Source organism: Lepisosteus oculatus, chromosome 1, assembly GCF_040954835.1.
Source record: "Lepisosteus oculatus isolate fLepOcu1 chromosome 1, fLepOcu1.hap2, whole genome shotgun sequence".
NCBI lineage: Eukaryota > Metazoa > Chordata > Actinopteri > Semionotiformes > Lepisosteidae > Lepisosteus > Lepisosteus oculatus.
Genome location: NC_090696.1, coordinates 53,124,061 through 53,137,902, shown reverse-complemented (window position 1 = coordinate 53,137,902; position 13,842 = coordinate 53,124,061). Strand labels below are relative to the sequence as shown.

At 36.7% G+C, this 13,842-nt stretch overlaps 1 protein-coding gene across 6 annotated transcripts in view; it reads left to right on the top strand.

Annotated features, from left to right (window-relative positions):
* atp8a1 (ATPase phospholipid transporting 8A1) overlaps nucleotides 1-13,842 on the top strand; it is a 330,133-nt gene that overhangs the window by 261,107 nt on the left and 55,184 nt on the right. For all 6 annotated transcript variants that reach the window (XM_069190605.1, XM_015345307.2, XM_015345310.2 and 3 more), the window contains 2 exons: nucleotides 4,746-4,918; nucleotides 6,565-6,748. In XM_069190605.1, the coding sequence (XP_069046706.1) occupies nucleotides 4,746-4,918; nucleotides 6,565-6,748 (357 nt within the window). The remainder of the gene's footprint in view (nucleotides 1-4,745; nucleotides 4,919-6,564; nucleotides 6,749-13,842) is intronic.

The following is a 13,842-nucleotide window of genomic DNA, read 5'->3' as shown; positions in this document are numbered from 1 at the left end:
AGAGGATAATTGTTTTGTTCCTTGATTTTCTGATCTGCAAGGCCATTTGGCTGCAGCAAATGTGAATTCTGTCTGGCATTACCAGATTGTGAAAAAATAAAACTATTTTAATTAAGATTCCCTTATAAAATTAACGTGAAACAAAACAAAAACTAAAAATAAGATACAATCTACAGACATTCACAACATAAACATATCTTTAAAAATGTACATATCTTGTTAAATTATTACTTAAAATATATACTTTAAGTTTCTGAAACAGCCAGTTAATAAAATCATTGCAATTTTGTTCTTGTTTGGAGGTGGGGATATTCTGACAACAATTGATTTAAAAACAATCTGTCAAAGTGCAATGAAATACAATCCGCGACAGGTGTACCATTAAAGCGGAGATGACGAAAATGAAGTTTATTATTAATTTGCTGGACAGAAAGGTGAACATTATTATGCAGAAGACAAAGATAACGATTTACGTTGCATTGCCAGATTGTGAATCAATAAAAATGTTTAATTAAACACGGGTTTGCGATTTAAATGGAAATGGGGGTGAAGGGAACTCTTAATCTAAATAAAAGTAAAATTAATAAACCAGGTTTCAATAGTTAATAACCACTTTATATGCGCGAAATACGGGTGATTTTTCTTCCTCCTGATCAGTTTAGAAATCTGTGTATGCTGTAAGGTTTTTACTTCCTAATTAAACTTTTAAAATACAAGTTTCAAATAGAAGCAGCATATGCTGTTGTCTTCCAGGTGTGTAGGACAGATCAGCAGGTCTTTTTTCCCCAATCAGAGGGGTGTCAGATGGTGTCAGCCAATCACCATTCTGAAGCCGTACCGTAATCTCTGGCATAGGGACACCCCAGAATTCTGTCGCATTTTCATTTTAGGGAATTATGAAACGCTCGGTTAAAAGCAAGGGAGATTGTCCGTTATAGTGGACATAAAAACAAGAGTTTGCTGCGGCGTTATTGGAAATCCAATTTTAATACAAATCGCCGACATTATATCCTAGAAGACACAGACTGGCGCCAGACCGGGAGAATGCCCGGAGCATAAAAAATGCAGACGAACTAGGGATTGGACAGTTTCCAAGGGCTTGTACAATTGATGGAAATGTTCAAATAAATGTGCAAAAGAAATAAAAAAATAATTTATTCCTTTATCATATTGGCTAGCTAATGTCTTCTCTTTGCTAGTTACCTGTGCCTGTGTTTCTGCGTTGCGTTGCTATATTCTCAGGCGGAGGAACGTAAACAGCTTAATTTCATGTTAAATATTTTTTTTTAATTAAAATTTATTTTTTACAGCAATCACATATTTGGGGACCGTTTCATAAAACTTTGATGCTTAAAATGTTTAGGGAGAAGTGGAAGACTGGTGTGTAATTTTTCTTTAAACTACCAAGACCAGCCATATACAGTACAGTTTACATACAGTAATATGTTTATGTTCCTAAATTAATATTGTTTATGACCTTCAGATGCATTATGCTCCTCTTCTTTTTATGCTCAGCTACTAAAATTTCCCTTAAGTGGTAAAATTTCAAATAAATATTCAATACTAAGCGGATTAAAACGTGCACAGTAAAGAGATTAAATTATTAAATCTTTTCACTACCGACCAATGCACCACAAGTGCCCCTGTCGGTCATTTTGGCCAGCCAATCACGTATTCCGGTACGGCGCAGTGGCTTACACGTAGTTGCCCGCGGTACGGGTTTGTACCGTGCATTTTGAATGGCTGTATCTGTAGCATGAATTGTTTCCGCACACTTGTATAGTGAATACTAAAATCTTAACATTTCTCATGTAGTGTGCTCTCACGAGGCACCAGTTCTGTAGGGTTTGGGCATTTACTGGGACATATATTAATTGTAGCAGTAAATCACAAAATGATTCTTTTAATGGCTTTAGAATCCAACCATGCAATATAACTCAAACAACGCACACACACAGGTACTAATACACAAGGATACATTTATTAATGGGGTGGAGCGGTGGCTCTGTAGCTAAGGATCTGCGCCTGTGGCTGGAAGGTTGCCAGTTCAAATCCCGCAGCTACTCTGTTGGGCTCCTAAGCAAGGCTTTTAACCCCAACCGCTCCAGGGGCGCTGTACTATGGCAGACCCTGCACTCTGACCCCAGGCTCTCTCCCTATTTGTGTGTCTGTGTGTCTCATGGAGAGCAAGCTGGGGTATGCAAAAAGATAATTCCTAATGCAAGAAATTGTAAAGTAATCATTTTATTATTATTATTATTATTATTATTATTATTATTATTATTATTATTATTATTAATACATAGAATATGCATGTAAACCTAACAGATCTTATCGTGAGGGTTATCAGAATACAAAAGATATATATTCATTCAGTTACGAAGTGTTACACATATCAAGAGGACATACGTTCAGTATATCATTCATTTAGACCATTTCGTAAATGAACTTGGTTATAACTTCTACATTAGATACTCAAAACAAGTACATAACTCTTAGGAATTAAATTGATATCAACTGGTTGGGATAACAATTGAATTCTCGTGCTGTAATGCAGTGAAGTTGAATACTCATCCAATCTCTGGGGATTCAGATCTCCTGCGGGCACAAAGAAACAGTTGCAGGCTTCTAAGCTGTCCAATCTGTGCTCTTGGCTCCGTGCCAGGCTGTGCTGTGCGGCTTGCGATGGTGCACTGCTGATGCTCACTGTCCGGCTAGTTAGTGTTGGCTTTAACTAGCAAAGTTTGTGCACAGGAGAAAAGATGACTGTGGGTCCCAGCAGGTCAGGAAGAGGACCGGTTCGTTCCTGATGAAGCTAGTTCTGAATACTGTTTCAGCTGTCCACAGTTCAGACCTGTTCACGAGGCTTGCTGCTGATGCTAACCTCGGGTGGATTCTCTGGTTACTCGTGGCAACCTCCGCTCTAGCCTCTTAGAACAGAGGAAAGTTCTGGCACTCGGACACACTGGCCATTCCGTGGTTGTCAGGAGGCGCGCTGTGAGAATGTCCTGCCGTTGGGAGCCTTTCTGCTCCTGGGCCGTCCTGCCCTGGAATTGTCTCGCACCCCTGGAATTCTCCTTAGAGATTCTTCTTTAGAAAGTCTTTAGAATAGTCTTGGAGCTCTGTTGCCTGTTTTTACCTGGAGGAACTTCAGCTCATTCATTGGCTGAAAGTTCCATGGGCATCAGAGTCCCACGTGGGTTACTCAGCCCTACCAGTCCCTGATTGGTTGATCAAGGTGAGATAAGAGTCACTCCTGACACTTAGGAATGCAGTCCAGATGTCCATCTGGCACTCCCTAGACAGATAGGCGCCAATGGATGACCATTGATCATGATAGCCAGACTTAGCTAAGTGCATCCCCATTTGGGAGCTGTCCCTTATCAAAAGAAAACATCTTTAAATCAGCCTGCATGAATAGCTTCTCTGTGGTGCAGCCACAGAGATGAAGAGAGAGATGGGGCCTCATTTTGGAAAGCACAGCAACACTTAATTCTGTCTTATTAATAAGCCTCACCGCTACACTCATCTTTATATACTGTAGGGCGGTGCCTTCCAAACTGAGTTCCCAAGATGCACCTAATTTAAACACTTTGATTTAATAACAAAATTAAATGATTAAACCCTTACCTAAACTGATGAAACTATCCTTGTACCTTAGTTGCTCAATTTTTGTTTAATTTATACATCATTTTGTTTGTAGTAAAACTATGAAACTTCCATATTTTTCTTTGGAGTTGGCTATCTTTTTTTCAGTACTTCTACAGCCCAGGCTGAATGATTAGTAGAAAGGGACCATTTGAACTGAAACTAACTTCAGACGAGGTTACCGTAGTTAGGACTGAGGAATATCAGTGATACAGACAAGGAGTTTTGCTAAGTAAGCAAACTGGCAGCAAAACGTAACATGTAGAACTCAAGTATAGAACCTGAGAATCCACAAGCACAGGGTTAAGGGATCTCATATAGTGTTAACACTCAGGTGGACCAAGAATCCACTAAAGAACTTTCTCTTGTTGGATAAGCATTCCCTTGTAACTCTAGTGTCAGAGGAAACAATGAAGAGGAAACAATGATAATAACTACTCTTGGAAAAAGGGTAAATCCATAACCTCCGGCATGTTCTCACTTCCAATTATAATTACCTAAGGTTAGGGAAAGCTGATTATCCATCCCCAGAGTGTGCATGCTCTGGGAAAGGGTTGGAGATTACTGTCTCAGTAGTGCTGCATAGCAACAGGACAGTTGGTAAAGAGGCCCTGCCGCAGACCACATAAATGCCACAGTCCTACAAATTTAGTATTGAAGAAAAGCAAACCTCTGGATGTACGTTCAGAAAATGGCATTATTCATTATTTCATTTCATTATATAAGATAATTGTGATTGAATCTTTGAAAACACAGGACTTTTGCCTTCAAAGTTCATAGTTCACCCACCTTTTGACTACAGTGCCATATTTCTGATTATGTTTTTTAGACAGCAACTAAAGGTTTCCATGAGTGTATCTAATTTGAACTACTCACAATAAATTAGAGATATAAAATTGATTATGATATTTTGATGAACATTTTATGGTGTGTGTTATTTTTTGTAATCTGAAATGAAACAGTAATGTTTTGTTCATAGGTGCAGCAACTAGCTTTTTTTATTGAACTGTACTTATGTACTGCATCTGTAACTACAGTATTAAGACTTTACAGTATATGAAATTACATAATCTTTGAGAATGTTTTTACTTTTACAGGGCACAAGGGAGTCTCTAAGTCATCACTGTAGTATGCTTGGAGATGCTTTACGAAAGGAGAATGATTTTGCTCTCATCATTGATGGAAAATCTCTGAAATATGCCTTAACATTTGGAATCAGGCAGTATTTTCTGGACCTTGCTTTGTCTTGTAAAGCTGTGATCTGCTGCAGGTAACATTAAACGTAATAAGATCATAAGATAAATATAATTACTTAACCCATTAACTTCAGCAGTTCTCTAAAATGTAGCCATCAGTTTTAGAGCTTGACCTGTGGAAATCTTTTAAATTAATTATATAAATCTTATTTATTTCCTCAGTGAATGTTTTTCATGCAATCTTGTTCCATTGTTTTATTCAGTATACACTATGTAGCACTCTGTAACCACAGTAATTTACACATAAAGTACATAAAAGTTATCTGGCATAGCACATGAAACTATTTGGTTTAGCCATATTTATATATAACCATTCATCCAGTTAAGGGTTGCAGATGACCCAATCCATCGTAGGAACTTTTCTATTTCAGTTTCACGTAGTACTAATAATTGCATTTGTATGCATGTGTCATTGTATTACCCTGAATAGTTCTTTTTGTTGCCTTATTATACATTCAGCTCAGAAGTTAATTTGGATCCCAGCTTCATGAGAAAAGTGTTTATATTGATTTTCATCCTGATACCTCTGTGTAGTGCCATTTTCTGCTATTCACATTGCAAATTTTCTGTGGTGAAATATCTGCTTTACAGCCTGTACTTAATTCACTCATACATCAAATTAGTTATTACAGTGACTAGTCAGTTGTAGTTAATGTTCTTTTATGTTTTTGTTTCATGCTAATTATTATTATCCTGTGTAATCAGAGCATCCATATAATTTAATTATCATAACTTAATTATTTCATTTATACCAACTCTGACAACGGCTAGTTGCAGTATCGATCAAGCCAAGTAGTGGAAAACTTGTGAGTAATGTAATAACTTCAGCAAATTATTAATATTTACTAATTATTATAATTCTTTATTACATGCGAAATCGGTTAAACCTGACATTTGTTTGCAAGACATCTTCATGATAAGCTTTGATAAATAGTACAAAAAGAAGGAAAATTATGAAATCCAGTGTTAATATTTATAGAATTTAACTTAATTACAGGTGTCATAAGCTTTTTAGGAGTGTAAGAAGTTTAAATTCCTAAGTCTCTAAACGTGTTGAAAAGTTTAAAGAAAGTTACTTTTAAAAGAAAAGTTCTTTTAATTGCCTGCTGTTACAGAGTATTACATTAATTGCTGTGAATCTGAAACAAAAACACAAGCAAGCCTATAAATTATAAACTATATATAATTAAAATAAAGCTAAGCTCAGACTTGGTAACCATAGTACAAAAATTAAGCTTTGGAAAACATTCAAAGTCACATTCTGGTTATCTAACTTTTCCAAATGACTAGAATAATTATCATATAGTATAATTAAAATGGATCTCTTGATTCTTGACAATCATTAATATTTTATTTAATATTAAAATTTGAAGACTAAAGATATTATTAAATTAAAATGTTAATTTGAAATGAAATGAATGAAAGAAACTGACTGTCTCAATGCATGTCTACTTCAAGCTCAATGATACAATCTGTACGAAAGGTAGTATAGGAATATGTGGTGGAAAATGCTTCTCTATATACAAAACATTATTGTCTGAAATAAATTGGGCAATTCATAGAACCTTGTTCCCTGGAATCTTTCAGGCTTGATTGAGCTGTATAGAATGTTTTTGTGTTATTTCCTATGAGGAATCACATTGATGGTTTTGTTTTTCAGAGTTTCTCCACTGCAAAAATCAGAAGTGGTAGAAATGGTGAAGAAGCAGGTGAAGGTGATTACTCTAGCCATTGGTGATGGAGCCAATGATGTTGGCATGATCCAGACTGCCCATGTGGGTGTTGGCATCAGTGGCAATGAAGGGCTTCAGGCTGCCAATTCTTCAGATTACTCTATAGCTCAGGTAAAGTAAATAAATTTGTGTTTATGGATGAAGGGTCCAGTAATTTAGAAGAAGCAGAGATAATGAGAAAAGACTTGAATGAAACAAATCACTTAGCCACTCAAGCCATGCTTGTTGGAGCCCCAGAATCAGAGCTTGAAAGTTCCCAGTTTACTGGATTTTAATGCATAACCTGATAACCGTACAGTACTGTGCAGGTGTTTTTACATTTATGGTTGGAATATTTATACAAGTACACTCGACTAATGGGTCTTCGTAGAACAGACTTACATTTATAGCATGCTAATGTGCAAGCCCCTGACAAATCAAATGGATTTCAGTGAGGGAATAACATGTGAAAAAGTGGGGTTAGAAAGAATCATCATTAAGGAGTGCATTTCAAACCATAACAAAAGTAAATTGTACAGATCTAACCAGGTGGAGCAGTAAATGATTGAAATGGTGTACGGAAGCATTTGGGCTGTTGCCAGAAAACACCTTGTCAGTGCTGAAGGACAATCTTTCTTTTTCCATTAATGGAATTTATGTTGTATACTGTTTAGACTTTTACTAATTTTCAACTGCATAAGCAGTATGTTAAATAATAAATTAATTAAAAAAGAAAGTATGGTTGTTTTACAAAACAACATTACTTAGTTAAATATATAAAATTATTATATTGTGGCATGTTATTCTAACTATATAAAGTTTATATACTCCATAACAAGCATAATAATGTTTTAAGTATAATGTTTTATCCTTTTCTAATAGCAACACTTTTGTAATAAGAACATTTGCTGTTAATTCTGTAAAACAAAGTTGTAATATTGACTGAATACCACTTGATAGGGGATATTAATATGGAATCACGTAAGTAAATAAATGTTGGCAGCTAAAAATATCACTTATGGATATTTGTTAAACATTTTGACGTTTGTTTTCTTAAAGCTTTTATTGTCCTTATAGTGGTAATGGACAGTGAAATGTTCATAGACTGTAATGTAGCAGATTGCACCCAAGTGCCAGTTTAGCACAGTGATTTTACATAGCCAGATATATTAAACAAATAGTTTAGTATTATAGCTTGTTGTGAATGTGATGTGCCTCTTTCAGGTTTATATCCACATTGAAAAAATCTATATTTTGTCGTAATGCAAATTTTAGCAATGAATAATCAGCAATCTAACTTAAAATTTTGATTATGAAAAATATGTTTTACATACTGTACAATGGTGGCTTTTAAACCATACTATATAATACAGGGTATTTATACAGTATATTATTACAATGCAGTTCTTTCATGATTATGCTAATGTTTTGGTATAACTGTGGATATGATATCATGTGATTCTTGTGTGTGGAATGTCAGGAGACAAGACCAAGCGGGTGTTTTGGCCCTTAGACATACTGTCCAAGGTTTCAAAATTATTTTAAAAAATCAAACATTTGTTGCACAAGAGAAAGGGGGTACCTTTTGAGAAGTCATATACTGCTTGAAAAGTAGCTGATTTTGTCAAACTTTAATTGAATTTAAAATCTGCAGTTCATAGCGTCCTTTGCAATGACTGGATAGCTAACACTTACAAATTGCTTTGTCATTCTGTCCCAGGGGGTGCTGGTGCCGTCTCCTTCATATCTGATACTCCTCAGTACACTTAACTATATACATTTAATTAAAACTTCAATGGAAACATCATAATACATTTACAGTTGATAGTGTCTTATTTAGAATTGATTTCATTTGCCATTGCACTTCAAAGTTTAATCACAAAGAAATAAAAATTGTTGTAAACTGCTCCAAAGCCTTCTTCAGACAAGAATGAGCGTGCAAATTCATTTGCAGCCTAAACAATTCAATTGCACCCCACACACCCTCCCCCCACAAAGTGGCGCTCAGTAACATAGCTGAAACGGACACATCAAAATGTTTCCAAAGCAATTACAAGTGAATGAGTCAAAGAAATTGATGCAGATGTTTACAAACAAAGTGGAATACAGTACTACTACCAGAACTATAAATATATTATATTTAGATCCTTAAATTAATATCATTATTAATTTCTTTAGTTACATGATTCCATTTTATTATTCCCTATCAAGTGCCTTTTAAAAAGTAAAACTTTTTTTTACAACAATAGCGACAGCACATATTCATAGAAAAGGATAAAATATGATTGTTTTTATAAAGTATATCAATTTAATATGGTTAGAACTAGCACATCAAAACTTTTCCAAAATAACCACAGTAAGAGAACGAGTTAAATACTTTGATACATGTTTATGAAGAAAGGGGAAAAGTGATGTGTATTTTTTTAACCTAAGACTCTACTACCTGCCATATACAGTATGTGTAATATTTTTATATTCCTAAATTAATATCGTTCTAATGTTCAGAGACATTATGCTTCTGTTATTTTTATGTTTAGCTACCAAAATTTCTAATTAGTTGGAAAAGTCCATAGAAATATTCCATATTAAGTAGATTTTGAAGTAGAAACATGCACAGTAGAGAAATATTAAATGAAGCAGTTGTTTCACTAACATCTAACGTACCACAAGTGCCACCTATTGATCTTCTTTGGCCTGTGAATATCATAATGCAGTGCACTGCGTTACTTTTGAAGTATTTGGAAGAAATACAGCACGATTTGAGCAGCTGCATCTGTATATCACTATAAGTCAATTTAAGGCTAGCTGTGTGTTCTTAAGTGTTATTTAAAGTAATATTTATTCTCTATGGCACAACAAGTGAGAGCTGTCATTGGGAGCGCAGTTCAAGTATTATATTCCATATATCTGCAGTTTAAATCTAAGATGTGTTATATCTTAAGTGTCTGTGATGCATGTGATTTGCACTTAACATTATTTTCAGTTTCACCTGCTTGTAAAATGAGAGATTGAACAAAGTGATAAAAAATATAAACTAATTTAACTAATGCTGGACCTGAGAACCCCAGACTGGTACCAATTTATAGAGTTTAGCATTTTAATAGAGTAATTTGAGTGAAGTGTCTTGCACAAGGGTACAGAAGCAGAACCCCAAGGATTTGAACCCCACGGCCCTAACCATATCCTGAGAAAAACTTTTCAAACTTGACCAAAAAGAAATGTGACAATGATGAGAGTGAAGAGTTTTACACAAAATGTTTCTTACATGAACTTCAGCTAATATCCTAATTAGTGCTTCCTGGCTCTCAGTGTGCAATATTTTGTGCCAGTGTAATTAGTTGAAATTGCAAATAAAAACACAACACACAAGCCCTTAATCTCCACCACAACCACACCACGGTTCTGTTTGGCGTCCCTCGCCAAACCGAGCCCTTCGCTTGCAAATCCTGATGATACTCTTGCTAGGAGCCTCGTTGCTCCTAGCTACCAACACAGAGCCTCCCACTCCCACTCCACGATGGCTGCTGGCTTACTCACCACCAGTCAGCCCTTGGACTTCCAGGTCTGCCTCCAGCTGGTGGCACCACTTCCCAATGTCACCATGCTGGGTCTCACATATTAACTACATTCTCAGTCTCCAGCACACCCTCTCGTGCTGAATCTCAAAACACTCTCTCTCATTAAATTCCACACACAACCTCTCTGTAGGCTCAGTCTGATACCCTAGGTTGTGTATTACAGCTGCTGGCACACCTCAAACCAGTCCCTAGCCACCACTGCGTCACTTCACATACAAAACAGCTGCTGGTGCAGTTCAAACCCATGCCCTGCCACCACTGCTCTGCTTCACTTTGCATAAAAGCAGCTGCTGGTGCACATGAAACCCATACCCAGCCACTACTGCTTCACTTAACACAAGTTACAGTTTTATGCCTACATTTGGGCACCCATGGCCAAAGTATATGTTTTGTTGATTTTCAAAGTGAAAAGAAGTTAACACAACCTCTGCAGCAACTAAAGTTAAACTTGACATATTTCTGCAAATATTAATGCACAGTTACTATGTATTTGCTAAATTTAACATATTGAAAAAAATAAAACAGTAAATGTGCCATGTGCAAAAGTTTAGGCACCTTTCTAGTTGATCCACTAGTGTTATTTTTTTGTAAGGTCTCAGAAGTTAATTGACTCATTAAGACTTAATCTAAGTCACGTGATGACAATTCCAGAGCTTTATAAATTCTCTTGACTCTTTGAACCTCTTAGGGTGTTGTGTTTACACTCAACAACCACGGGCTCCTCTAAGCAGCTGACTAAGGATAAGTAAATAAAGATAATTGACTCTTACAAATCAGGGGAAGGCTGTAAAATGATATCTAAATGCTTCCTGCTTACAATTTCCACTGTCCGAAATGTCATTAAGAAATGGAAGTTAAGGGAACTGTTGAAGTCAAGACAAGATCTGGAAAACCAAGAAAAAGAGTCTTCAGAAGGAAACCTTACCTGCGATCTCATCACAAAAGTCAACATCTGAAGTATGCAACACAACACTTAGATAAGCCAGCAACGTTTTGGAACCAAGTGCTGTGGTCTGATGAAGTAAATATTGAACTCTTTGGCTACAATCACCAAAGGTACATTTGGAGAAAAAAAGTAGAAGCATTATGCTTTAGGGCTATATGACAGCCAGTGGCACAGGAAATGTTGTGCGGGTAGAAGGAAGAATGCATTCTACTAAGTATCAACAAATCCTGGAAGCTAACTTCCCACAGTTACTGAAGAACGTGAAGCTGAAATGAGGTTATATATTACAGAAATACAATGGTCCAAAACATACCTCAAAATCAACCATGAACTACTTCAATGAAAGATTAAGGTTTTGGAATGGCCTTCAGTCCCCAGACGTGAATATTATTGAAAATCCGTGGGTAGATCTCAAACATGCATTGCCTGCAATACGACCTAAGAATATTTCTGAACTAGAAGCGTTCTGCAATAAAGAGTGGGAAAAAATTCCTAAAGCAAGAATAGAAAGGCTGTTAGCAAATGTTAGAAACGTTTGATTTCTGCCAAAGGGGGTGTTACTAAGTACTGACTCATAGGGTGCCCAAACGTTTTCACATGCCACATTTACTGTTTTATTTTTTTCAATCTGTTAAATTCAGCAAATAAGTAGTGACTACACATTAAAATTTTCAGAAATATGTCAAGTTTAGGTTAACTTCTTTTCACTTAGAAAGTCAACAATTTGGCTAGTGGTGTCCAAACATACAGCTGTACATTTGGAGCATCTAACGACTCCATGACATGCATTTGAAGAGTGGAAGGTTCCTCCAGTACACCCCTGTGCTCTGGACAACTCATCGCCAGAGGCCAATAGTCAGACAGACCTTTTCTTCTGATGCCCAGATTCTCTCACACTGGCTGCATAGGTGGCGCCCTCACCTGTCACCACCACATACTCACTGCCAGAGGTTTGAAACCAGACAGATCCTAACTTCTCCCACGATACAACGTATTACCAGGGGGAGGGTCCCTCTACTGCCCCTCACATTCTGGCCCAGTCCACACCAAGTCAAAACTATTACTCACATTAACACAATAAGATCTCATACAGAGACCCTCAAACAGCCCTGCCTTCACAACCTAGCAGGGTGGTATTTCTTTAAAACTCATATATTTATGTTCCTCACTAATCCATAATCTGCATCACCTGCATCAGCAGCACCTCACACCCTCTGTTGTCCTGCTACAGAATATCTGCATATGCGAGACCTGATCTCCCGCGTCTGGTCTCTTCTGCAGCTAATACAGAACTGAGGTCCTGCTTGATCTCTCTCTCTCTCTCAGGGAAGTATTTGGAGTGCTCTTAAACCATTCCCACAGCTGAGGTTTATTAGCATTCACTGTTCTCAGCTGTGGTTACGGAGCAGCGAGGTGTTATCAATCAAGAGCTCCCTCTCTACACTGAACACACCCCACATGAAATCACAATATGGATATGGATCGTTCCAATCCAGCTCAACCAGAAAAAGAAAAACATTTTTATGTCTAAAACGCAACTATGTGAGGTTTTACCAATTTCAAATGTGTCCATGTAACAAAGAAGTGTTTAATCTCCACACATATTTACACATTGACGCTTCAAATGCACAGTATCATTTTATATTCTGGATCAAACCAAGGATAATGCACGAAAAGCACAATTTCAGTTAGGACTATAATTTTAACCTCACCTTAATGACTAATGAAGGCAATTTAAATCATCCACCACAGAAATCAGACTTTTTTGCTTGATTCTCATCATTTTAAAGCCTGAACATATTTAGACTTCCCAACTTGAGATTCTTCTGCCTAAAGATGGTAAAAATTATGCAAATTTCAATTTTAGAGGAGGTTAATGACAACTAAGGCAATTTGATATCAAAGATGTTGGACAAAGTTTGGAAGACAGTTTTCATAGTAATATTAATGTTTTAGAAACCATGTTATCTACAGGTTAAAGGGTTGGGCCTGTATTAAAACCTAAATGTTCAAACTAAAAACTTCTAAGGGTAAAATAAGTCACTCTTAATATCAATAAAAACTAAACTGAAATCCTGAAGTTTGGTGATTGCATGCATATTCAGACCTGTGAACTCAGTATTTGTTAGAAATACCTTTGGTTCACCTTTGGCACTAAGTCACAAGACCTTTTGGCTCTATCATCTTTGCACACCACCCTGGTGCAATTTTTACCCATTTTTCTTGGCGGATTTGGTCAAGCTCTCTCAGGTTTGGTTATAATAACAATAATAATTGCTTACACTTATATAGCGCTTTTCTGGACACTCCACTCAAAGCGCTTTACAGGTAATGGGGACTCCCCTCCACCACCACCAATATGCAGCATCCACCTGGATGATACGACGACAGCCATAATGCACCAGAACGCTCACCACACAGCTATCAGTGGGGAGGAGAGCAGAGTAATGTAGCCAATTCATAATTGCTTGTGGACAGCCTGTTTCAAGTCTTCTGCAGTATCACTTTGCAGTATTTTTTTGCAGACTTAATTTGGGATTGGAGATGTTTTTGTTAGTTCCATACACGTTCCCTCAAAGTGGAGTAATTGGGATATTGGGATAATTGGGATATTGTTGACATTTTCTGCTATCTCAGCCACTGAAAGTCATTAAAGTCATTGTTGGCTTCACAGTTGTATCGCTAACTATTTACCGTTATCT